Genomic DNA, 26,622 nt, shown 5'->3' with positions numbered 1-26,622 from the left:
GGCGTGACTTATAAGCAAACAACGCTAATCACATATCCCGGACAGACTCCAACATGCCAATTCTGTACCCATACAGCCCACTACGGAAAAATATGCGCCGAAGCAACTAGTCAAAACTCATATACTACAGCCAACTCTAACAAGCAGCCACCGACACCTTCAGATAAACCAAAAACAACGATCCAATTAACCAATAATGCAGGTGCAACGACCAAGACAACCGCTCCCAAACCAACAACTAGCATCGCCAATAAAGAAGCAAATACCGATGAAGACGGATTTACAACAGCGACCCATAAGAACAAGAAACAAATAACAACCTCTTATCGTGAACAGCAAGAAAGCAGTACTGATGATGACATGGACGGGAACGATAACGCGAGAAAAGGCAGACTGAATGACCCCTAAGCGGCCTCACCGCGAAGGAAGAGGATCTCAACACGCAGCAGCAAACTGCGTCAACAAGATCTCGCAGACCGACATTCTTAGCATTTTTTTTTATTTTTACTTATTGTAAAAAAAATTGAAGGACCCACGGCTCAGTTGTGCTAACGCATCGTGCCTTTAGACTTAAAAAAAACCCGACTTATGTCCAATGTTTGTATTGGTCTTGCGATTGTGAACAGGACTATCACGACCACGAGCACGTTATCTGGGAATGCGCAGGGTATTGTGATGCCAGCTTTCAGTTAAAGGACAAGGTAAGCCAGCCAATGTTCGGGATTTTTATATATTTATGAATTTTATATCTTTATACTTACTTAATCACGGTTGCAATCCTGAAAATAAGGAGTTTCGGAGAGACAAAGGCGAACTAACTGGGTTGGGAGTTCAATCGAAAGTGACGGCTCTGCCGATATTATATTCAACGTTCTTTTGAAAACGTTACACAGCGTTATCTTGTGAAAGTCGCTGGTATACGCAAAGGGCGAATACAGTAATAAAAACGATAAATATTGCAATTTAGCCCCTTCCTTTTTATTTTTCGTTTTTAGAAGTTCACTATCCTGCTAGGACCGCCGTCGCCCTCACCACTACGCCAGCATAAAATGAATTCGAAACGAGAGCGATGTAATGGTCTGACCAATTTTAAAGGATTCCCTGCAGGGCCGAAGAATACCAACCGCCAATCCTGTCTCATTCGTAACCGAAAGTTGCATCGAGAAATAAAGGCGTTTTGTTCTTTTCGACAGTACGAAGGTGCTATAATAAAGCACAACAAATAACATTCCCGTGAGTGACCCTATACATATTCTTAATGGCGAAAGCTGTCAAACACATGGCATGGAACAGAGGAGGTGTTGGACAAAACGCTTTAATTTTGCAGATCGTAATGCGAGCTTATTGGGTAAAACTAAAAACTTTCTAAATCGTATAAACTGTTCAGGGGGTGCTGAATATCCGTCAAACAAACGCTCACCTTCATGGCACATCGCGGCAGAACATGACTTACAGGAACTGATCTCTATTCTACAGTAAAACAACATTACATACATTGCATTTTTCGATTATTTATTGTTCTGTTAAATTGGTTTACGGAAATATGGTTTGTTTGCATATTCCACAGGTTCGATTATAACTATCCACAGATTTGTAAACGGGAAGGACGGGGACAACCAGGGACCGGGATTTACAGATTTTGTTTTACTGCTGCTAACTGTAATTATTGGTTTTTTAAACTGCTTGTATAACCATCGGATGAGAATTCTTTATACTATTAGAATGTTGCTGCTTGTAGTGGTAAATTTGCTTCCGCCCCCCTATTGGGTTGCGGCGAGTGTTCATTCGTTTATTTGTGAGTGTGTATTCGTGTTTTGTTGCTGTCGTCTTTCTTATGGTTTACGAATATATTATTTTGCTTTCATGATTTTTTTTTGTTTGAATAAGTCAAATTACTACGTTTATCGAACTGGACTAGATTATTTTTCTGTTTCCTTCCGCTTACTTACTCGAGCTTTCGCAATTTTTTTTTGTAGATGCCACATTAATCCTAGCCTACAGTTAATGTTTAGTGCTAACCAATCCGCTATTTTGTTTCCCGCGTCAGTATCGTCTAGAGGTCTTTTCAAATCCATGATTTTTCACAGTTTGCTTGTTTGTAGCACAAATGAAACTTTAAATCCCCAAAAAATACACAAAAGATAATTACACATTTTCCTTTCTCGCAAAAAATCCTTGGCTGCTTCACGCGGCGATATAGTTATGTAGAATCGGTAAATTTTACGGTTAATATGATACAAAAATAAATCAGCGATTGGCGCATGGCTTATTCCCACCACAAATTTTAACTTCACTCAATCAAAGACGTTATTGTTTATGGTTTTTCTCTCCATCGGTTCTTCTTTTATTGTAATTATGTACTCATTATACATTAATTTGTAATTATTTCTTTTTTCACTTATCGATAATGCAAATTACATTAGCTACAATTTTAGGAATTGTTAAGGATAGAATGGGACAGAACGGAGACGCGGTTTTCAGGGAAACGAAACCTAACTATTTACACAGTATCCCTACTCAACTAGTTAAGAAGTAGGAAATAGGGGAGTTTGGGCTGTATTGGGACAAACAGCTTATTGCTATTGCGAATTGTGTAATTATCATTGTTTAATCATCAATCACTTGTTTTGTGTCCTGAATTTAAACTTCTAACGAGTCTATTTTATCGTTTATTTGTTGGGGTACAATAATTATGAACGGGAACCTAAATTTGCATGTATTTTTCTTCTTCTTTTAGCGGATAGTACTAATTTATGCGTTTGGTTATACAATCAATCCTTCAAAGGGAAAAAAACACATACACTAGAGCAAATGATTTGGTTTGTGTCTCTGCTAATGTTTGCTGGTTGCAGTACATGTATTTACAATTTGATCGCATCGGACCTTCCGGTTGCCTTTAGACTTCCGTTGAGCGTCCGAAGTTGGTACCGGTGGGAGCTCCGGTAGCGGCACCTGCACTAGCAGCTACCAGTGTCGCCCCGTCTTCTGACCGGGACAGTTTACGCTCCCGCCGTGTTTGCTGTGGCGGTGCTGGCGTCAACTGGTTTGCCGGAACTGCTGCGATTTGTGGCGACTGCACAACCGATGGTGGTTGTGGTTGTTGCAAAATTTGCTGATGGTAGATGGCACCCATCAGGGCGGTGGGATGCTGACCGGCATGCATTATGATCTGACCGGATGTGTTGCTATGGGGCAGCATACGAACCTTGATGTCGCTACGTGAACCAGTGCTTGCGGAGGTGGATTGAAATGAGATTGACATTCCACTATCTAACGAGCCAACACTACCGCGTCGCTGGGGCTTCTCATTGCCAACTACAGGTTTTGCGATGGTCGATGGTGGTGGAGAGAAGAGTACGCATAACCGGTAGCCAACCGAACGAACAATTGGATGGTATTTTTTTAATTTTGATGCCAGATTCGGTGCATTCGATGGGTGCAGGATGACGATGATTCGATGAGATGAGATCATGTGTAGCGCGCGTTCCGTTTTGGTGAAATGAGAAAACAAGAAAGACAAGAGAGATCAGTTGCAGTCTCCAGTTGATCCGGAGCGGATCGTTGCGGTTTCTGAATAAGCAAAACAAAACCTGACGAAGTCACCTTCGTCCAGTTAGGGACAAGCCAGAATGAAACACTAGTACAACAAAGCTTGCATTTGCTATTCTCAGAACAGAACAAACAAGAAAATGACTCAATTTAATGGCAGAAACAAGATTCTAAAATGACTTACATTGTTCGTGCATATCTAAAAGTGAATTGCTAAGAGCGCTTCGCTTCAACTGTGCTTCGCTATGTGTGTGTGCAATTCCGCATTCGCTAGGTGAGACACCGCCGCCTCCGACTCCGGCCCCGTTTGGACCACCGTTACCCTGATGCAGATGATGATTATGGTACTGACCGGCGCAAACCTCCACGTCCGCCACGCCACTGTCCCGATTCTCACTGTTGCCGCTTCGTTGGCCGCGGGCAGATTTTTGCCTTTCGAGTTCCGCCTCGATACGGAGCGTTTCCATTTCATCCATCTCACTGATCGATTCGCGCAGATCCTCCGCAAACTTGCACCGGTCGTGCTCGTTGCGGGCGTTGAACGTGACCAGCACTTTGCCGTCAACCTTCTGCGACAACCGGATGCAGTACGGGTAGTCTGCAATGGAACGCGGAAAGAGCAGATAACCGGAGAAATAAGTACATATATTCGAAAATAATTGCAAAAGCAGTTACTAATTTAGAGAAAGTAAGCAACACTCACTTGGCACATCCAGCAGCGTGACGACCATGCCGCACAGTGGGAAACTATTCCGGAACGTATACGTAACCGAGCTCTTCTTCTTGCTGAATATCTTAGTAATCACGAGCAAATCGTTGAAAAGGAACACTTCGCGTTGATGTACGCCAGGTCGTTCCTTCTTGTTGATGTCCGGTATCTCATAGAGTCGACAATAGCACACTAGCCGTCGATGGGGCAAGGCCAGATTTGGTTTCTTGCCCACGATGGTAGCCTGTACCTTCATGACCTGCGTCACGTGATCCGAGCCAGGTTTGAACTCGTTCGCCTTCACCCGCTCGTAGATTCCCGTCAGCATGTCCCGATCGATGTCGTGGCAGTCATCAATTCCTCGCAGGTTCTTGATAAAATCATCACATCGCATTCGTCGTTCTGGCTTCAGGTTCGGTGTGTGCAGATCCGTGTTGAGCATGATGATGGCGAATGCCAACACGAACACGGTATCATGCGAACGTAGCCGGGCCACAATATCAGTATTGCACTGGCAGTAGCGAGCGGAGAACACCTCCATCAGTCGTTCGATTTTCTGCGCTTCGCCCGGCATTCGGAAGTAGCCTTGGAATTTGCGCAGTGCAACATCCACCTGCATTCCGGAGAGATCCAGCTCGCCAGCGAAGCAGTCCAGTACAGCCATGTTGAATTGGTTCTGCAGATTGCCGAGATATTCGCCAATCATTTGTCGCGAAAGACCCTTGCGCGAAATAAGGAAACGTGCGACACCCTGTGGGGTGTTTTCGAGGAAGCCTTTGCGAATGAGATAGGTAATACCTGTGGAAATAATACAGGGGACATTAGAATCGAAATGTTTTGAAGAAAACCACTAAACTCACCCTTCTCCGGCTTCTTGTTGAACAGATTCAATCCCACCCGGTACTGTCGCTTCCGGATGGTCTCCGACACCTTGTAGCTGGTGGGTGTGTGAACGATCTGATCGTGCTGCTCCATCGAGTACTGTGCAGCGCTGGTGTGCGAACTCAAACACTCATTTTCCATGCTGCTAATCGTTACATTGACGTTTCCAGCTGGACCAACACCCACACCACCGGTAGCACCTATCATGTGATCGGGACTCTGGGCCGTCATTTGAATTCCGCTTGCGCTTCCACTGCTGCTACCAGGGCCTTTCCGTTTCCACTGTGGTGAGCTGGATCGATCAGATCCCAGTTCGCCGACGCCCTGTATTCGCTCAGCCGATGCCGACGAGTCACTGCCCGATGACTGGACCGAGCTAAGCGATCCGTTCTCGGCCGTCTTACAAAGTCCGTTAGGCCTCAATGACCGGTTGGGAGTGTGCTGTGCGGATGTGATACTCGACGTTCTCTTTGGTACTTCGGGTGGCACTTTACGACTGGCACTGCAACTACTGGCCGCCGATCCCGAGCTACCACCGGAGCTTCCGATACCAACGCCCCGTGGACGCATGTAGATCTGAGCGGCTGTGTAGTGGGGTGTGTACGGGCTATGGTGTACACTGCCAGCGGTCGCAACGATCGCCGTTCCGGAACCAGAGTTCCAGGAAAGGTTCATCGACGATATGGTCGAATCTAGTACGGAACTTCCGCCGCTAATGTTCAAATCTTGCGATCCGTACTGGCTTTGGTACACCTGTTGGTGGGGCGACGGGGACACTGTGCTGTTGTAATAGTTTTGTTGCTGCTGGTGCAAAATATTTACATGTGGGTGGGAGTACTGCTGCTGTTGGTTACCGGCCGAAACCGTTGTAACCATCTGACCCTGGGACCAGGAGTTGTTGGAGGGAGGGGCAGGCGAGGCGGTTCCGGATTGGCTACGCGGGATCGGGCTGGAGTCGAGGCGGCGTTCCCGGAGTGACATACTGCGTACCGGGGTCACTCGGTGGTGTAGCGTTCCCGGTGGGGTCGCGGAGATTCTGACGGGAGAAACAATAGCATGATTAGCAAAAATCGATTTGGGGGTACACTGGTATAATACAGAGAATTTAATTTACTTTTTAATTTGGAACATTTAATTAGAATCAGGTAATTTAAACATGAACAAAAAGAATCAAAAGTGTATCACTATTTATGGATGCCGCATTTTGCGCAATTTAAAAAAACGAGGGGTGAGTAATTGGTTTATTTATTTATGAGCGGCGTAATAGGAACTCTCCCAGTTAAATTTTCGGATGCAGATTCAAAAAAACTTTCGAGTTTAGGTAGAAACATTCAGCTGAAAACGTTCGAGCAGCCGGAGGATTCGAACTGATATGAGCTGAAAGACAAAGATGAATTAAATTTGCTAGAAATTCTGTAAAAGACTAGTTCACAGTTCGGAAAATCAGTCACGGGATGTGATCAGGGAAAATTTTCCGCCGAGATCTCTACAAACTGTCAAACCAAAAACTCGGCTGCTTCCAAAAAATACCAGAAGTATTAAAATAGCACCGAATATTAAACATTATAAAAATATCGTTTTCACCGTCGGGAACAATTCATGTGGAATTGTTCCAGGCCGGATTTATTGTGTGGAGAGTTTTGAAATCCCGTGAAATTGCCCACGGTTGGGTTTAAACTTCTTGAAAACTGTCACTTTTGTGTACTCATTTCGCTCCGCGGAATTTTAAATCCCGGGCTCCATTTCAAATTCACGGGGATCAAAATTGCGTGACGCGGTTTCCCGAACTATAAACTAGCCTTAAGACCTCCTGAGAACGCTCTGTTTCAATATCGTTCACTGAAGGACGTTCACTGGACCAACATTGGACGACGTCCAAATAACCTTTCAACGGGCGTCCATCGTTGAACCGCGTGGAACGAATTTGAAACAATTTTTTGGGCTTCCCTGTGGCTAGCCTGACACTTCTACGAGAGAAACTTGCAAGATGATGAAAAAAGAAAGACACGCCGAGGAGAAAGTACCAACGAAACATGCAGACTACCGGGACAAAATTGCAAAATATTAACAGTGAGTGGTAATACCTGTCAGTATTTTTTTTAAATGTGAGTAGTTTAGGATCCCAGCTTTCGGAAGGGACCATCACATATAACTGCATAGTTTTCTTTTAGCCTGTATCCAAATGGCAACAGGGCTTCCAAATTTGTTTAGGATGTTCTTCATTTGATACTTGTGGTAATCATGGACGCGAAAAAGAACCCGTTATAAGCAAGTTTTTGAACCATTACGACCATTAAAATAGAATTAAAGTTGCTAAAACCAATTGGAAGAACAGCTTTCAATTCAGTGATACATTCTGTACTTTATAACAAGCTCCACAGTGAATTTAGGTTTTCGGTAGGCGCATGTAACCTAGCAAAATCGTTTCTTAGTGATCGGAGCCATATGGTGAAAATGGGTGACAACCTCTTCAGCGAACGAACTATTGTTGACCAAACTCCACAAGGCTGGTACCTCAGTTCTTTGCTCTTCAGGCTTTACGTGAACAGTCTTCCTGCTGTCCTTCGATGTCAATAGTAGATTCACGCAGATGATCTGCAAATCTACACTACAGGTTGCATTGAGGATATTCATCTACTTATTCAAACTATCAACAAGGATCTCCTAGCGATTGAGTAGTGAGCTAAACATAATGGACTAAACCCCAAAAAACGCAAGCTATAATTTTCAGTAGAGAGGAACTTTCTCCCAATCGGTTATAGTGTTTTTGTGGCGAAGTGATTCAAGTCTCGAAAGCGGTAACAAACCTAGGCCTGTAGTTAGACATCAAACCCAACTGGACAAAACAAGTAAACGCCATCACTACAAAAGTTTTCCACACTGTATGTGTTTTTGGGGGCTTCTCGCCAGTTCTTGCTGTCGCAACGAGAAGGAAATTGCTCTAAGCGGTAGTGATGCCAATCCTTACCTACGGTGAAGTTATTTTTTACCCTGGAATATCGGCTGCGCGAAAAAAATCAGCTGCATCGCTGTTTTAAAGCTGACATCCGTTTTGTACACGGCTTACGATGAAGAGACTCCACGCAAAACTTCACAAATACCATTATGAGCTGGAACCTTCATCAATACTTTCACCTTTGGGTCTGTTGTTTCATATGGCAGGGCTATCATCGACAGCTCCCAAAATATCTCCCACAGCATTGTTACATTTGCCCATGTCCCATAAAGTTAAAAACATTGTTAAATTCTAAATTTGTCTTTAGGAGATAGGGAGAGAGAAAATAAATTAGGGAAACAAACCGCCGTTTCAAAACTCGAGTGTCGCTACCAAGGCAAGAAACGCATTTTGCCAGCAATCCCCTCACACAGGGCGCCTCGCTCTTGGTGCTCGGCTCCATCCGCCCCAATTGGTAGCGACCAGGGCTAGAAAGGGCTCATCATAGGCCGAAGAAGAGATCTCGCTCTCTTTGATTTTAGCTACGGTACTGTGCAGACGTTCTTTGGTCGTGAAAAAAAAATTAAAGGTCGCATGTGTAGCTAATACTAAAAGTTTTAAGTGACACGAATTGCATTAAAAAGGGAGCGAAGAAACGGTTCGTAGGTCCGGCGTGTCAATACCGGCCAGAATTACTACAAAAGTGTCGCGAGTGGTGCCCAGACGGAAGAGAAAATCCGTCCGTACAAAACCCCGAAGAAAAATGGAAATTACCCCTCGCGCACGAGTGCGGATGTGAAGTCCGCCGCCGGTAGTGTGTTCACTATACCCGCGAATAGTTTTCCACCCGGTTAAGTCGACGTACTTCGTTCCGAGAACCCTGAAAAGCATCCGCGCTGTCTCCCCAAAACCTACCAAAAGCCAGCATCAGTGCGTGGCATAGTGTGAGAGTGAGTGACGCGATCTAGGAAAGTGGCGCGAACCAGAGTCGGCGTGAAACGGCGGCCGGAGACGAATTATCAAAGCAGATAGGAGCACCCCGAGGTTATAGTCAAAGGTAAGTCGCATGCTTGTGCTAGCCAGTAACAGTCATAGTTACAGCATCTGCAGAGGGGAAGGATGGAACGAGCCAAAAGATTCGTAATTCCACAGCATGCATCGAACGCGGGGAGAAGCGTGCTGATAGAAGGTGCTTTTCTGTGGAATCGTCTGCCGCTTGCAGTTAAATTGATGCCTTCAGCGACGAGCTTCAAGCAACTGAATCTAAACCTTTTCAACTTTTACGCTTGCTGTACACCTTGTGTCCACTGTCGTATTATCCTTTATTATTCCTTGACCTGATTCAATGTTAACATAGCAACAGGTTATCGTGTACAAAAGTTGACAATAAATTACAAATTACTAAGATTCAAATTCGAAGTCGGTTCTCAGAAAATATCTCCCAGGCACTGCCGTAAATGAAATGTCAGGAGTCCCAAAACTATCAAAAGAGTAAACTAGTAGTAATTTCGGCAGAATCCTGCAAGTCTGTCCGTAACCCGATCATTCCTAAAATGGGTTCCGTATGGACTGCAACTCAACCGATTAAATATATAGGTTTGAGCGGGAAGATGGCCAAAGAACTGACAATGTCCCATGATTGACGGAAAAGCATGATTTGACGGAAAAGCAGAAAATTGTGTTACGTTAGTAATTATTTAAGTTGAATATGAGGTTTTTATAGGGAACGTGCAGGTACGCAGTCATATAAATCAAGGCAAATGCACACTGCGCGCAAAAGTCAACAGTTGGCAACACTGATTGGAAAACGTAAACGAAAGAGAGGGAAAAAAGTAAAAAAGAATCGCGTGTTCTGTTGAAGGCAGTAATGCCAACCTTCCAGTTTAAACTGGATTCTCAGGCATGTTGGTCCGGTAGCTAGACTTGTCCGATTTGCCTCAAATTTGGAACAAGTGCTCCTGGTAGTACTAGAAATCGACTCAGGGGTGGGCCAATAGGGGTCATTTTTTTCCTGTCACTCTAATGCGGGTTTGAGGGGGATCTGCTGTCGATGAAGAAGCTTAGCATTGCATCGCGTAGCAGGACGAGGTTCAGCTCAGATGTTATCGGATCAACTGATTCAAGAGCCGAGTATTGCTCCAGGTGTTACATCCAGCCTACCTTCTCATTTCGTACGGACTAGCTACTCTAAAGTAAAAATGAGTGATCCACATAAGAAAAAGTGTGCTCACTAAAGAAAAACACAATTGCGATCGATTTTCGATAAAGCCGAAGCACACTGACAAAATTTAGCACGCCGCACTAATTCAGAGTTCATTAATGGTATCTATTCGTGGAACGGGAACCTTGAGTCGGTCTGCCTTTTTATTACCACTAATTCCAGAATAACCTGGAACCCCTTCAGATGGATTCGAAGTATATTCTTAATCTCGTATTCGCGGGTGCTGGGATATAAACAACTGGCTAAATCGCACATGATTGGCCTACCGCCGTTGGACGCGTGAAATGTAGTTAGCGCTTTTGTTTTATTTCGAACGCATCTACCGAGAAAACACTGCTTTGCAGTAAAAGGCCAAATAATTGATTAACGTCCATCCAGCGGTATAGATAACAGTTGACCGGTTGGAACAATCTGTTAGGAGCTCTTGGCACAACTGAACGAACTATTGCCGAGGGTTCCCCAACTTGACGCGTTTCTTGATGTCCCACATAACTTGGGTTTGGGTTCGTACCACTTTCGAGCAGTAAACCGCATACGAGTGCAAATACATGGAAGAGGTGTTCCGACCACCTCTGTCAGATGATATGAATCTCGGTGTATAAAGGGAAAATCCGCATTATGCCTGCTTTTTTCTAGTCTACGGATAACCAATCGGAAAAAAAGAAACCAAAAAATCGAACAGCAAGGTCATTATTGTTAAGATTGGAGTTATGACGTATGGTCCGAAAGCCAACCATTTCAACCTGTTGTATGTAGGTGCGATAATTTGGATAATAGCATCTACTTCTCTGCTTACGAGCCCTATGTCATAAAACGGACCCGATTTGCAGTAAAAGGGCACTTGGATCGCGTGGTAATCTGGTCCCAATCATTTTCAAAATATTCATCCTACATTACATGGATCCACCGGTCAAAGGCGGGCATTAGGACTTAAATAGAAGGACGCTGGATTGTTTGTCTAGACACCCGTTTGACTTTAGCTCGGTAGTTAACCATCTGTTAACTATTCGCTCGAAAACCTTTGTTATGCAGCTAGCTGAGGTAATTGTATGGAATACAGCTGGACTCGTGTCACTCGAGCTTGGCTTTGGAATTGCTACGATGATTCCTGTTTGCCAACAGTTCTGAAACTCACCATCACGGTGTGTTATATTCCATCATAGTAGTCGCAGAAGCATTGGACAACCGATGCAATCTAGTACTGATGATTATTCGTTCTTTATTTCTCAATAGAGCAGCAGAGCCAACGTTAGCTCGTTTAGCGTAATGTCGGACTTATAAATAACGTCGGGGTCTGGCTAGAAATTTACTGGGTTTCGTTCGGTCTTTTCTGTCTCTTTTTGGGACATTGAAGAATAGCTGGGAGTCGCGGATCTTTCGCTGTAGGGTTGTGCCAATTTCTTAGCTACTAACTCCACATTATCCTTGTAGCCACTGGACCGTTTAATGACAGTTAGGCGATGCTGACGTTTATCTCAGAACATGTTCACTGTTTGCCACATCCCAGACGTAGTGGAGCATGTGACGAATTCCCATGGCCACTGCTTGGCGCAATGGATTAACGTTCTTGCTACTGCGATTGCAGGAAGCATTAGATTGCATCAGCTTTTCGTGGATCTTTTGTCAGAATACGCTTCAGTGTCAGGTTTCTTTGGTTTCTTTAATAGATACTTTCACCTCAGGATACCACAATGGAACCACTTTTGGACGGAATCTGCCAGTAGTAGGAGGAATCGCACTGTTTGTTGCTGTGTAAGGTTAACTCATACGCTGAGTTATTGATTTATTGGACCCCCCAATATTCCGCACGTCGAAGTCGCCAAGTATACAACACCACACATGGATGCTGTTCAAGTAAATCATACACTATTGATTACCGGGAGGGACGTAGACCAATACCATCATTAAAGTAGTGAAAGTAGCAGTTGTATCTGAATAGCGAGTGCTTGAATATTGCCACCGAGCCCAATTTTCTAAAGGTACACCATCAACTTTCAGTCTCAAGTAAAAGAGTATAGTTGTTGTCAACGAAACCTGCTAGAACCACTCTGTTCATCAGCTTTGTTCCTTGTAACACTATCAAGCTTGGTTCTTACTGAGCGATTACCTGTCCCAGCCCAACAAATAACGAATGCTGAAAAAGCCTTTGATCCGAGAGAATAGACTGAATAAGAACTGTTTAAGCCATTATCCAGATCAATTGTTTGTTGGGATGTCACTGAGATTGGATCGGAGGCTCCGAATGCTCCGCTGGACTGCAAAACTTTCACTGTAGCAGATGAAGACGATGTTGATGGTGAATGCCGAGGAACTCGTGTTGATTCACTGTCTAGTAGAATAATCTCGAGGATTGTATATCCGGAAGGATATTGGATTGATTTGCGGTCTTCTGCAAAGTTGTAACCAATAAAATTGGCTTTTTTAGCTTTACTTGCAGTATTCCTGCTTTCAGTGCCACATAGCGATGAAAATGCGGGTTTCTCTATGTAAGTTGTCGAAAAATTCCACTCGTACTTCAAGTACGTTGGTCTGGTAGTTGTACTTGTCCTGTTTGGTTCAAATTCGGAGCGTATGCTACGGATTATACTATGGATCGACTGAGGGATGGGACGAGTGAGTCTCCGAGTATGTTTTGTTCTGGGCAGTCTAGTCTCGAGCCTCAATAATGTGTAAAACTTTGATGGGGACATCATTAGACTGTTCGCAATGCTGTAATTCAAATCTGTTTCTAAAAGACGAGCAGTCGAATAATTTGGAACTGCCATCCCAAAGCGATGTTTAGCTATCTGTTCTAAATATAGTTCATTCAATTTTGTTATTGTTTATCACTTATGTTACATTGTAATTGGTTTTTTTACGACCAGTCCTCACACATACTAATGAGAAATATTTGAAACAGTATTCCATTCACGTTACAAATTGTAAAAATTTTAAAACAAAACAGTCGAGCAGTTCTAAATTTGTTCCAAAAAATGATCGAAAAATAGAACTGCATCGTAGCATTGCGATCGAATTCTTTTAGTCGATTTAAAATAGAATAGCCCATATAGAACATATCTACACTGCGAACAACCCAATAATATCTAATTTGCTAGCTTTTGATCATCGTGTTCATTTTTTTGTTGGTGGCTGCGTTCTTGAATACGCACCCCACTTTGACAAGTCGCAATTACCTCACCATGTTTCTTCAATCTTTTTGACCATTTTTCTATTCCTATCATTATTGATTCCGAAAAAATTTCCAAAATACAACAATTAACTCTAAAACCCGCAGGATACTCACGTGGCACAAACCCGCTGTCCGCCGAGGCTACCATCGTCGTACATTTCCGCACCCTCCGGTAGATGGCCCTGCAGTTGCTGTTGCTGCATCATTTCCAGCTCTGCCTGTTGCTGCTGCTGTTGCTGTTGTTGCTGGTGCTGAACCCGCCGGCTCATGCGCTTCTCTGCCTTGGCCATCGCTGTAATGGAGGCAAACTTCTTTACCATGGTGTAGTGCCGGAAGGCACGCTGGATTGTGAGAGCCGCGTTGCGGGCTTTGACGCCACCGTACTTGCGCTCCAACAGTTCGATCTGCTTGTCCAACAGATCCTGCGACAGCTCATACCTATGGAGGGGAAGAGTGAGAGAGAGAGGAGCAAAAATTTAGAAAATTTGTTTGTGTTGTTTGCAGTACATATAAATACATGTTACACAGGTTAGTTAAGTGAGTCGAGTGCATTGTTGTTTGCTTAGGGTAAAAAACAATCATAGCGAACGATGTAGAGGAAATGTTACGCTTGGATGTCAACTGTTTTGTACTAGCCCGATTAGAGGAATTTTCTTCGCCAGACTATATAACAAACCAAAGAGCAAGGTTTCTCCTTTTCGGTAGTACACAAACAAGAGAAGTTTCTAAATATAGTACTCGAAAAGGGTGCGATGAGAAGAGACCGGTTGACAGTTGGTGTCTATCTTCTGCCAGCAATAGGAAAAACATTTTAGATTTTCTGCGTAGGAAAAAGTTATTTGCGACGACGCTTGTCGGTTTGTTTTGATTTTTCCGGGTTTTTCCAGCAATGGTGCTATACGTGTTGGTAGCTTTGGGAAAACCAGTAAAAATTAAGTGGTTTTGAAAACTATGGAAGCTGGTTCCCGGTCAAACCATTCGGAATCCTAAATGGAGTCAGTATGGATTCCATCTCAAACCAATTGAGCCGAAATCGGTTGTTGCATTTGAGTTATAATCCATAATGACTCCATTCAAAACTCCGAACCAGTTCCGGAATGGGTTTAACTGAGTTGAATTGGGATGGATGTTGAGGAATGTAACACCCAAACTGTAAAATTGGGTTAGTAAATTATTAAAAAAAATACATTCATTGATGGAGCATAGCTTTCTGAACATGATAACAGATATTCAACCCTCAAAACTTCAGAACTTTAAAATTGAATAATTTAGAACTTGCAGTATGTTATTACATGGAGTCATTTATCTGATTTATCCCTTCTCTTGATTACGTACACTAATTTGATCACATTCTACACTACTTTTACAGTAAACGGAAAGCTATGGCGAGTAGCCTAGAGCAAAGTTTCAATAGCCTACCAGTCGCTTTATCGTTCACTGGGATAGTACTGGTTTGCCATGCACACACGGAAAGTTGTTCACTTGTTTTTCCTACATGAACAATGGATAAAAGCTACCTAAATCGTGTACATATGTATACGTATAGTGTTCCATTTGTTTGGCAATGAATAATTCAATGTTTATAGATATGAACATTTGGCGCACCTATGGAAAACATTGAATTAATAGAGGAAGTAATTAAATTGTAAACAAACGACTTTGACCGTTGATGGCGTACATTGGACACTGCACCATACAAGCAAAAGTTCAGGGTAAATTTCAAAACAAGTTAATCAAAGTGCATAAACTGAAACTGGATTGGACAACGAACAACGGGATCAAACTACTGTTGATATGCGCAAGCGCGAAATTGAACCCTGCTGGAACAAATTCGTAAGGCAATCATAATTGGGCCTACCCGGTGAGGTAAACCAGCTTCGTTCTGGTCTGACAATCTGTCACCAAACCTGTCGCTGTCGGTGTAGTCATAGCTAAGAGCGCTCTCGGATTCTCCATTCCGTACAAGTATTGTGAGCGTGCGGTTTCAACTGCCGTTCAAAGAAATAATGATCGAGTCGTTAAATAAAGATACGTTGACCTTATCCGAGCGCTCTCTGAATTAATAGTGCACAGTCGTGTACTGCGTCAAAATGTTAGAACTAGGTGGACTCACTTGGGAAACCTTAAAAGTGACTGAGTTACGACATATGGACTAAAATTAGAACCTCTTTCGATTCCTGATCCGAGCGTATGGCCCTGTATCAGAATCTCACAATTTGAACGAGTAATAAATGTGTCATAGCAGTCGGTGTAAATTTAATTAATTACCATACGATTTTAATCTCTAGTCGGCACACACAGTAGGCTGAGTTTCGACGATTTTGCGAGTCAATTATTAGACTGGAGTTATCAGTTCTGGCCGCAAGCAACTGCTCGATGTTGCCCGATTTACCGCGCCGTTTTCGTCGCAGACGTCGAACAATCGGATCCTGCGATAGAGGGAGGCGACGAGTATTGAACACATCATTGTTGCTGCTAATAAATGCACTCTGATCAGCGACAGTGACCTCCTTCGGGGTTCCATTTTCGGTCGGATAGCACTGACAACAGCACGAGCAGACACAATCACACTGGAACTCCGGTCGATTATTGGCACCATCCGTATCGCTCGTGGTGGCCTCGTCGTTTCGGTGTCCATCACTAACGGTTTCCCCGGTATGGTTGCTGCTATTGTACATTTTCGGATGACGCTGATGGTTTTGTTCGCAGTTCACACTTTCGTTTCGCCACTGACGGCACGGTTGCTGAATAGTAATGGCCGGTGGTCGTTGTTGCCCGTAGCTTGTCAAACAACATTGTTCTACACTACAGTACACAGAAGGCGACGACGACGGCGGTGGTGGCGATGGCAACGGCAACGAAGGCACTATGGTTTTTATCCGCCGCGTCTGCTGCCACTTCCGACGATGACTGAACACACTTTAATTTGAATTTTGTCAACACAAGCACTGGGAGAGGCGTTGTTCCACTTGATACCAGCCAGAATGATATAGTTTATTTCGAGGGTTTGTTTGATGGTCTATTACGTTTGACTTCTCCAACTGCGCAATCGGAGGGGAATTGATTCCTATGGAGGAATTTTTGAGAGCATATTTTTGGGTTTATTGCTACCGAGTATGGAAACCTGATGCGGATATACACAACCGTTCTCGATGACAGCTTGCGAGCGATTCGATGCAGGGAGCTGCTGTTTGAAAAGTGAACGCTCCGGAATTGCTTTACTTTGATAGGAGTACCTAATCCTGAACTTTTTCGTTCAGTCACATATGAGGTGCGTGAATTGGGTACGGTGTTAGGCAGAACCGAAAACAGCACCTCGAATCGAACGTGACCGACACAACAGGTTGAATGTAACTGATTTGTGGAATGGTGTGAAAGCCGTAGCAATTTGCAGTATCTTGCATGAGGTTGTTATCAATAAATGATAAGCAGTACAGAAATTTGCAGAAATAGGTTCGGAACGATGACATAAGTTTTCATAATAGATGGAAACAGCTTGCATGACTAAAATGTATGCATAATAGTAATTGAGCATTGAAAGGCAAACAGGTGGAAATCGATCTGCATTTAATTCGCATTAGCAGCAAATAGATTAGCACTCAAAGCTTTCATTATCACCTGTCTACGCGTGTTCCACAGCGGTTTGTATATGAATAAATATATTTCAGAATTGGTAAGTGCCTTCAATCGATACATAAATATAATCGGCAACTTGCAAAGATAAGATAAAAAAAATCGCGCGTTAGATAGATAAACTACCCTTCACCAAATATTTGACCATGGCATTTACCGCCAGAAGACGCCTGGCACGAGCAACCAACATAGTAAACAGAAGCGCCAGCGTTGTGCCTTCCTTTTTGAGAATGCAATCATCTTCCCCATCGAAAAAATCCCCTCAATCCTTTTTCAAAACGAGTTCAATTGGAGCGTACGACGGCGCTATAACGAACGTGCCACGATCCCTTTGCCAATAGCGTGCCAAAGCGAAGCCGCAAGTCAGTTTTTCGCGCTCGCGGTATTAATTGCAACTAATTATGTCAGTTTCGATTAAGTCCGCCAGCTTCTGAAGGGCCAAGCGGACGAGGCATAAGAAAAGATCTCATATCATCAAAATTTAATTAAAACATCCGTGCGGTTCATGATGTTGGGTTGTTGTTTTTTTTTTGTATAACCATGTTCACCACTCGGTAACTATATATCATCGTGTTCGGGTTTATGGTGTGCGCGATGAGGGGTGTTAAGAAACCGAGTGTTCTTATGCTCTCAGAAAACTAATGATCTTTTAAACATTGCTCCAATTTTCTTCGTTTTCCCTCGCTACTACTCTACGCGTAGCCTCCTTTGTTTACATCACACACAACACTTCTCAATCTTCATTTGTTTATTCACATGCGCCCCTCGGCTTGTTCGTCGAAGATTTCATCACATGTCTACTCATCTCCGCTTTGCGTTTATTTTACACTTCTGTACCAACAGTTCAGGAAAGGTGCTTTTATCCGTGGGATTTTTTTCTGGTCCAGCTCCAGCCGAATCACTTGTCCGTTGGTTTCTTTTTGTTCAGCACAACTTCCGATGCAGAGCCGACCTACCAATTACAATACAATTAGTTCCGTTCCAGAAAAGGAAGAAATGCTTCCGGTCCTGCATTCCCCTTTTGTCCTTATATTCTTTTGTTCGCAATTTGGTCACTATTCTTCTCCGGATCTTGCAGGACTTGAGTCACTATAAAAAAGGTAAGCTACATCCGCAGGTGTTCAGGAAGACGTAAATTTTCGGATTCTCAAATTGATTCGAACCCCGAAAAGCCTGAGCCGGGTTTTGTTCACCTCACGTACTGAATACCATGGATTGATTCAACTGTTTTGAACGAGTTTGTTTCCCTTTTGCTAACTACTTCAGCTTTAACACTTTTTAGAAATTGTAATTCAATCGTAGCAATTATTACATTCCCTTGTTTTCGAGCGTAAAGACGGACAACGACGACGACGCTTTTGGGCGATGATACGCGCGGAACAGCGGAAGTAGCCGTGGTTTACCGTGCGCCGGTGATTCAACGAGCCGTGACTGATATCAGGTGCGGGTGCACTAGATACGGTGTATATAACAAGTGCGCGCGCGAAAAGCAAAACAGCACTGGCCGAGCTAGAGCTGCAGACCGCTCGTTCCCATCGATGCGATGCGCGAAACCGTTGTGACAGACCGTACGCCGGAGGAGAACTGCACACTCGCGGACCGAATCGCCGCCATCGTGGCGAGTCTTGCTCCTCTCACTCTCCGGTGGCAGCCAGGTTGGCCAGGCCGCGGCGCTGTGATAGATGTGTATACCTACACCCTCGCTAATTGGCACCCGATCCGGACCGGAGGAGAATCAGCAGCTCATCATCACATTATTAGCTGACCCGCGCGTGCGTTAGTGTATTTACTACGAACAAACTGGTCTAACGCTCAGAACTGCTCACTTGAACTAATTCTGTTCGAGGAAAGTGATTACACTCGCACGTGAGAGAGAGTTTATGAGCATTACTAGGTTCCACACATGAGACGTGGCCGATTGGATGTGGGTGAGTAACCGTGAGGGAGTGAGATTTCGGACACTAACGGTTGATGCAAACAATTAGTAATCAGAAATATAATAGTAGTGTGAATTTAGTACCTTTCGTAATTGACACACAAAATTAACACAAATGGTATGTCGATTGTCCCGACAATAGTTGCATTTCCTCAATACATCGAATCTCAGCATTTTTCGAATCATTTGTCAAAATCTGCACAACCGAGCAATCAGCAAATAATTTACACTCAGGTTTTTTTTACGCGGGGGATACAGGCCGCGTAAATGAAAACCGCGTGAATTTCAAAATCCGCGTAAAAGAAAACCGCGTAAATTTCAAAATCCGCGTAAATGAAAACCGCGTAAATTTCAAAATCCGCGTAAATGAAGACCACTTAAATTTAAGATCCCGCGTTAAAGGGAACCTCATTGATGGATACCGCGTAAATTTCAAAAACCGCGTAAATGAAAACCACATAAGTTTCAAAATCCGCGTAAATGAAAACCGCGTAGATTTGAAAATCCGCGTAAATTTGAAAATCCGCGTAAATGAAAACCGCGTAAATTTCAAAATCCGCGTAAAAAACCGCGTAAAAAATACCGCACAAAAAAACCGCGTAAAAAAAACTTGGGTGTATATCATGAGGTCTTAGTAAATATTGCGTCTGATACTAACTACATATATCGCTGAAAATCAGTTAACAAATGTTACTTCGCGAAATATCAGTTTCCATATTTGCATCTAGGCGGAGATTGCTGCACAGAACTCAGTTTTACGGAAGATGAGGACCCAGTAAAATTTAGCCGGAAAATGAGCCGGTATTTCGGTTGGTTCTAGTTAGCATTCCGGCTCCAGTGACACATCCGATTCTAATTCCGACTGAACCTTACTGGGAATTATCTAAAAAGCCAGGAAAACTATTTCGATCAAAATTTTAAAAAATGTGCAATATTTTTAAAAAAGAATTGCCTGTGGCGCTTTTTGCCAGAAAACCTTAAGTAGATAAATCCAGGATTTAAAATCAATGTAACCAAAATCCTTTATTTCCAAAAACTTCAAAAGTCCAAATATATGTAAGAAACATCAGAAATCTGCTAATTTCTGTGTCCTCAAAAAGTCAGCATCTAAAATTAAGTCTGCACATTTACAGACATGCCTGCAAATCTGGCAACTACGCATTTGAGTTAGAACAACAACATCGACCACCCAAGACTGTACGCAATGCTGTGATTTAAATTTGTTTCAAAATGACAAGCCGTCGGTTAATTTGGATCTGTCAAAATACATCTAGAATACGGTGTTCCCAATGCGATGATTTAGCCACCTGTTCTAAATATTGTTTGTTCGATTTTGTTATTGTTGATCACTTATGTGACACATCAAATTGATTTTTCTGCTATCAGTCGTCACACATTCTAATAAAAAATATTCAAAACAGTGTTCTATTCGTGTTTAAAATTGAGGAAAATTTAAAACGCTGTTTAAATCTGAACCAAAAAAGTGCTCGAAAAAGTAGAACTCCATCTCAGCATTGCGATCGATCTCTTTTATTCTGGAAACTGAAACGTATAAAATATATCAGCGTTGCGAACAGTCTTAGAAATGATTGTTTCAAAATCGTTCAAAGGGGGTTCTTCGTCGATCGTTTAACTGACTTTCATTATTGGATCTGTGTTGGACAATTCTGAGACAATTTTTCTGGGCTTCTAAGTGGGTATTAACATTGTGGTAATAATCACATTTGCACACCCCTCTGTCAAGAGGAAGTGAGAAAACCCACTGTGAAGCCCAAAGAATAATTCTTTGGGCTTCACAGTGGGTTTTCTCACTTCCTCTTGACAGAGGGGTGTGCAAATGTGATTATTACCACAATGTTAATACCCACTTAGAAGCCCAGAAAAATTGTCTCAGAATTGTCCAACACAGATCCAATAATGAAAGTCAGTTAAACGATCGACGAAGAACCCCCTTTGAACGATTTTGAAACAATTATTGTTTCAAAATCGTCCAACACGGGTCCAACGATGGACGTCTGTCGAACGATTTGTGGACGCCGTGCAACGTTGGTCCAACGAACGTCCTTCATTAGACGACTTTACAACATTCTTTTCTTAGGGGGAATGTCTGATATGAGATCCCGAGTTGAACCAGTAGATACAGAACACTAGATTAGGATTGTCGCTGGCATCAGTGGTAGGAACATCATTGTTTTGATTCTAGGATATACCTGTCAAATGGGCCAAATAGAAAAAGCAAAAAAAATAATCCTCTATCGTTGTTTCATAGCGACTAATCATTTTTGTTTCATTTAGCCAGCAAAACAATGGCCATTCTTGGCTAATGTGTTTTCACTAATTAAAATGCACAAATTGTCTAAACTGTTACCGAATTTTGATAAATTTTCATTTCCTCGTGCGGTATATACAAACTCTTTCATTTCATAACAAAAACAGTCGAAAATTTACACCGAGAAAATTCGTTATATTGAATATATTGATTTCACACATATTTTTTTACAATTTGTAGTAGCAGATAAAAATTACCTGTCACGCATAGATATCATGGGAAAATTAATGAAATTATAATAGTATGCCACATAGAAATTTGTTACATAGCAGATATCACATCATTTTTCTGTTTGCCTCTCGTTTATTCTGTTGCAAATTTTATGCATTGGACGTTTTCGGTCTTGAATGCATAAAAATCACAGCAGAATAAACGAGACTGAAATGAAAAATAGGCAAACTCAATTTGAAGTTCAACTAAACGGTTTGTGGTTAAAAGCAGGCCATATTTTTCTGCGTGTACCAAAAGCGCGGACCAAAGACTTTTACTAGAGAGACTTTCGATACTTTGTCAGATATATACCGGAAGCAAAACAAACATGTTCCGAGGCGAAAACAATGGGAACACCAGCGACAATCCTAATCTAGTGTTTTGTATCTACTGTTGAACCAACTCCCTAAGAATGGTTGTTTTCAAAATCGTCAAATGAAGGACGTTCGTTAGACCCACATTGAACGACGTCCAAATAACCGTTCAAAAGACTCATCGTTAGATCCTTGTTGAATGATTAGGCAATCGTCAGAGGTTTGTTTGGCTAGTCAGCGGTGGATTTGGTCATCAAGTAGTTTGTTTTGTTTTAGTCCTGCGAACAGAAAAACCCGTCCAACAATCATTAGTCCGGTTCGTTTGATGTTGGATCGAATCAACGATTTTATCGAACGGCGCGCCCACTAAGACTGTGAACCATTTGGCGATTTTTTTTAAACCTTTAGTTAAAATTTGACAGCTCAAAAAATTTTTCTCTTGAATGGAAAAATTTGACCGAGAGAGCAAACCATTTCAAAAGTTGACATATAGATAGTTATTTAGAATTGACAGCTGCGATGACCACAAGTTGGTAGAGGTGTACACATTTATCGATCTTTTAAAATTAGATTTTTTCTTATTACATTAAGTATGACAGTCATAGCTTTGAAAAGTAAACATCCACATCATGAAATAACCCAAACAAATCTTAACACAACACGCTATCGTTTCCATTTTTATCCCTTAATGTTGTATTGAAAAATATTGACAACCTCAATTAGGTACAGAAAATGTTTCCACCATTTTATTCTGCATCATGGGCAAAATTTTAACCATCGAGTTGTCAATTTTAACTATTGCTCTGTCAATTTTAACCATGCTCCAGAGTAGGGTTATTTTGCAAATAACTTCCGAAGTGTCAGATTTTAACTAAAAGTTAAAAATTTCACCAAATGGTTCACAGCCCAAGTAACATCAGAACAAATAGACAAGAAAGAATCAACTGATCAGAAACGTCGCATGGATTGCCTAATAGAACATTGTGCATGAAAATGTTTAACCTCACTTTTCTGACAGTTCAGGCAGTTTGTTTTTTTGAACTTAGAAAATTTTCGGTTCCACCTACTAGAAACTACGAGAAACTTGGTTCGAATAGCTTTTAAATACTAACACCATGTAAACAAGGTCGCTGAGCTGTCATTTTTTTCGAGTTTTTTTCCTCAGATGATGTCATCTTGCAATGTCCTCAAGAGAGTCTTTGAAAAATGAATGAAGCCAACATAAGCTGCTTTCTTGTCTCGACTAGTTGCCAAGCTTTAAGCAACGTTCACATTGCTACGAGCCTAAGTTGTTCTCAGGTGGTAAAAGCGTTCGGATTTTGTGGGGAAAAAGAGATGCCAAAAAGCATGATTTCTCTTATGTTGTTAGTAAAGAGACTAGAATAACAAAGAGACGCCATGTTTCGTTTGAAATTCCAATTTAACTGTCAATGTCATTCCAAACGAACAAGTGAGTTGTCAATCGTAAATGTTTAGCATAATGTTTTTGGAAGTATTGTTATACAATCCATTAAAATTACTAAATGTTTTAAAGATAAAAGCTACATCCTCAAACCAAATTTGTTACAATAACATCGTGTTTAGAAACGCTAACGAGAAAATGGCATGGTTTGATGGAAGAGCGAAATTCAGCATGAGGTTACGAATATCAAATAATGCAAACATTTAAAATGAAAGTCGTTCCGATATTGTTCTGAATCGCTCTTTTGTTTTCTACAAACTCACAAGACAGGAACACACGTACAAGACTTCAACCACGGCTCTCTTTGTTGTGGATCCGCTTGCAATAAAAAATTGAAAAAAAGATTTAATTACTGTACATTTCTATTCGTGTATACGTAGCGTATTTTTTAAAAGTTCACAAGATTCGTTTGTGTGGGTTTAGTATTATCCTTACGCACACATCATAACATTCGGAATAAGAAAACTTTGGACAAAAAATGTGGAAAAGGATTATTGATTCAACAGAGGTGTTCCTTTTTTTTTCCTTTTTCGTCAGTTTCCCAACTCAACTCGACACTAAGTCGGCCCGTCACTAAATAAAATCACAGCTCATCTGCAGAAAATGTACCGCAAAAGTGGTCTGATGAGATGCCAAGAATTCCGTAAACAACCTATTACAGCCGAGTCATTGGAGAGTTGGAAGCATTGGACGGGTATCGACCCGATCCGAATGGCATATGTGTAATGTAACATATGACAGCTTCGAATACAACGCAGCAGACTGACTGACGGTTGTGTCTTCCAGGGCCTGATGATGTTGGGAAACACGTGAGTGATATATTGCCACTGATGGAAACCGCAGCATCTTTCTTCCTCCGCTGGCAGGGAAAATGAACTGGTACAAGTGAGATTAATTTTTCACCGTCAAGCGTTGGAACCAGGAAGCAAGAGTGCCACTCCGGGCCATCGCTTCCGTGTTACGGAATGGGTGAATGACACATGGAATTCACTCTACAACTGAATGATGTCTTAGTTGGCTTTGCAGTTTAATCCAACAAATCAAATCGTGGGATTTAAATAGTAGCTATATACAAATTGACTTTGTTGATAGTTCGTTGCTATAACGTGAGAAAAACTCCACGCTTTGTTCCTCTCCTACTAGTCGAAAGTATTTTGAAAGCGGACTAATTTGTCTTTTTCATCTTCTTTTTTCGAAGTCCGAGACGATCTTATCTCTCCCTGTTTCAAACATTCGGCTATCATATAAATATAAATCTCGTCCTCTCTTTGAAAGCGCCACCGTGCAATCCAATCCCATCTCCGTCACGTTTCTTTGATCTTCTCTGAACTGAAAACTACGACGTCCAACCGCGCGGGGTGGATCTCCTCAAAAAAAAAAAAAAAAACAAGAAAATGATTTATTCGGTATGGTTGGAGGAACATCTCTTTGTGTAGAGATTTTCACAAATAGACGGTACGAGCATCCCTATACCACTATTTACGCGACATTTGATCTCGTGTTTACGTTTTTGTCCATCAGCGCACACCGCACACTTGGATAAGTGGGGCGCTATTTGCGTTTGGCGAAACCTCCCACAGCCGTTTGAATATCTCTTTTTTTAAATAACATCAGCTGCAGGGCGGATCGGAGGAGTCCAGCCAGACACATTTGTGTCAAGCGCAGTCCGTTTCTTGTAACTAAAAGGTTAGATAATGGGAACACGGTGTACGTAGATCACATTTAATTACCTTCAATTAACCAAAGTGTTCGCTGAATTCGTTCTATACGGCTAGTTTCACTCTCGTTGTTCGCCGTTGGTAGAGATGGTCCATTTATTTTCTTGCTTCAACGGTAATTATCACAATTGCACCAGGTTCTTCCACAACTGTACGCGAATTCTAGATAATTGCTGGTCTTGTGCTATCTTCCAAGGTAGAGCTTCAACTGATTCGTGTTTCGTGTATTTGACCGAGAGTTTTCGCGAGAAGCTGTTATCAGTTGCACTTAAGGTAAAACTCATTAAATAGAAGGGGCGCCATATTGAATTATTTGAAAGGGCACTTTCCATGTTCCATCAATCCGTACATCATCGAAACGAATTTTTTTTGCCTTTATTTTTTATTTTGCGTCATTTATAAAAAAAAAAAGACTTCGTCCAAAATTGCCCATTTTTCCAACGTCATTTTGATCTCCCGTACCGAGTTCCGTTAACAAATCGCAAGGTGTCTTTGTTTTCGTTGTGGAAGAAGTTCCCCGCCTTACCTATACAACATGTGGCGCAGTGTTATCAGTTTAGCACTTGTGTACACTTGTGTGACGCTTGCAGGACATAAAAGCTGACGTTGGTTTACATTTGTTTTGCACTTCTCAGACCTATATACGGAGACGCTAAAGCTTTTCGTTTGTGTTTTAATTCCCTCTAAAAAGTTGTTGATCGCTATTACATAGTCAAACTAGGTACGACTGATAAGGGCACCTGATATAAAATGTGTGCTTGTTAGTCTCTATCACACTGATGATTCATTCATATATGGGAAGATAAATTCGACATCTCTCAGTGTCACATCTCGTACACGCTATTCAAATGACCATGAGTACAGAACAGTCGGTAGGTCCAATAGGAAATTGTAAACACATGAGACACTGTAACCTGAGTTAGTCGATGGTGTTGAAACGACGATTGAAGAACTTGCACGTTTTCGAATAGGTTCACCGGCAGTTGCACAGGATGAATTGCCAACGGAATTGTGAAGCTTCAGGCGCTTGTGGCGGTATTAAGAAACTTCTGAAGCAAGTCAAAAAGATTTAACGTTTAGTGAAACAATTCTTTAGGTAGTTGTGAAAATCTTAATCACATTAAAGGGTGTCCCACATCAAATTGCATCACGGAAAACATGATTTTTCTTTATGTCTTGCTTAGATTTGGGATGCTTCCATATTGCTTGCTTCATAATTGCGCAGTATTTTTTGATGAACCTTAGTTCCAGTGCGTTGAGGGGGAGGGTTCATGTCCTTTGGTACGAAAGTGACCCAGTTGGCTTCGTACCACTCCAGGACAACATTTGAATAGTGGCACGAATCTAGATCCGGCGAGAGGATCGTATGGCCCTCGTGTTGCTTCAGCAGAGGAAGCAGACGTTTCTGTACACTTCCTGAGGTAGATCTCCTCGTTTAAAGTCACGAACGGCGCACTCCATTTGACACATGAGCAGATTGCTTGCCAAATCATGTATTTATTGGCAAACTTTGAAATTTTAAGCTTCCTTACGTCCTCCAGAACATCAAACTTGT

General features: G+C 42.2%; 1 protein-coding gene across 7 annotated transcripts in view; it reads right to left on the bottom strand.

The window, feature by feature from the left end:
* Nucleotides 1-1,491: 1,491 nt before the first annotated feature.
* Nucleotides 1,492-26,622, bottom strand: part of LOC131690057 (IQ motif and SEC7 domain-containing protein 1) — a 273,302-nt gene continuing 248,171 nt past the window's right edge. For 3 of the 7 annotated variants that reach the window (XM_058975524.1, XM_058975527.1, XM_058975526.1), the window contains 5 exons: nucleotides 13,580-13,903; nucleotides 5,119-6,176; nucleotides 4,253-5,056; nucleotides 3,734-4,147; nucleotides 1,492-3,315 (listed from right to left, as the gene is read on the bottom strand). In XM_058975524.1, coding sequence (XP_058831507.1) covers nucleotides 2,897-3,315; nucleotides 3,734-4,147; nucleotides 4,253-5,056; nucleotides 5,119-6,176; nucleotides 13,580-13,903 — 3,019 coding nt within the window. In that variant the 3' untranslated portion in view covers nucleotides 1,492-2,896. Of the gene's footprint in view, nucleotides 3,316-3,733; nucleotides 4,148-4,252; nucleotides 5,057-5,118; nucleotides 6,177-13,579; nucleotides 13,904-15,733; nucleotides 18,666-26,622 lie in introns of those variants that run through there. The other 4 variants (XM_058975529.1, XM_058975530.1, XM_058975531.1 and 1 more) reach the window with 4 other exon arrangements.

Source organism: Topomyia yanbarensis, chromosome 3 (genome assembly GCF_030247195.1).
Source record: "Topomyia yanbarensis strain Yona2022 chromosome 3, ASM3024719v1, whole genome shotgun sequence".
Classification (NCBI taxonomy): domain Eukaryota; kingdom Metazoa; phylum Arthropoda; class Insecta; order Diptera; family Culicidae; genus Topomyia; species Topomyia yanbarensis.
This window is presented reverse-complemented; position numbering and strand designations above follow the sequence as displayed.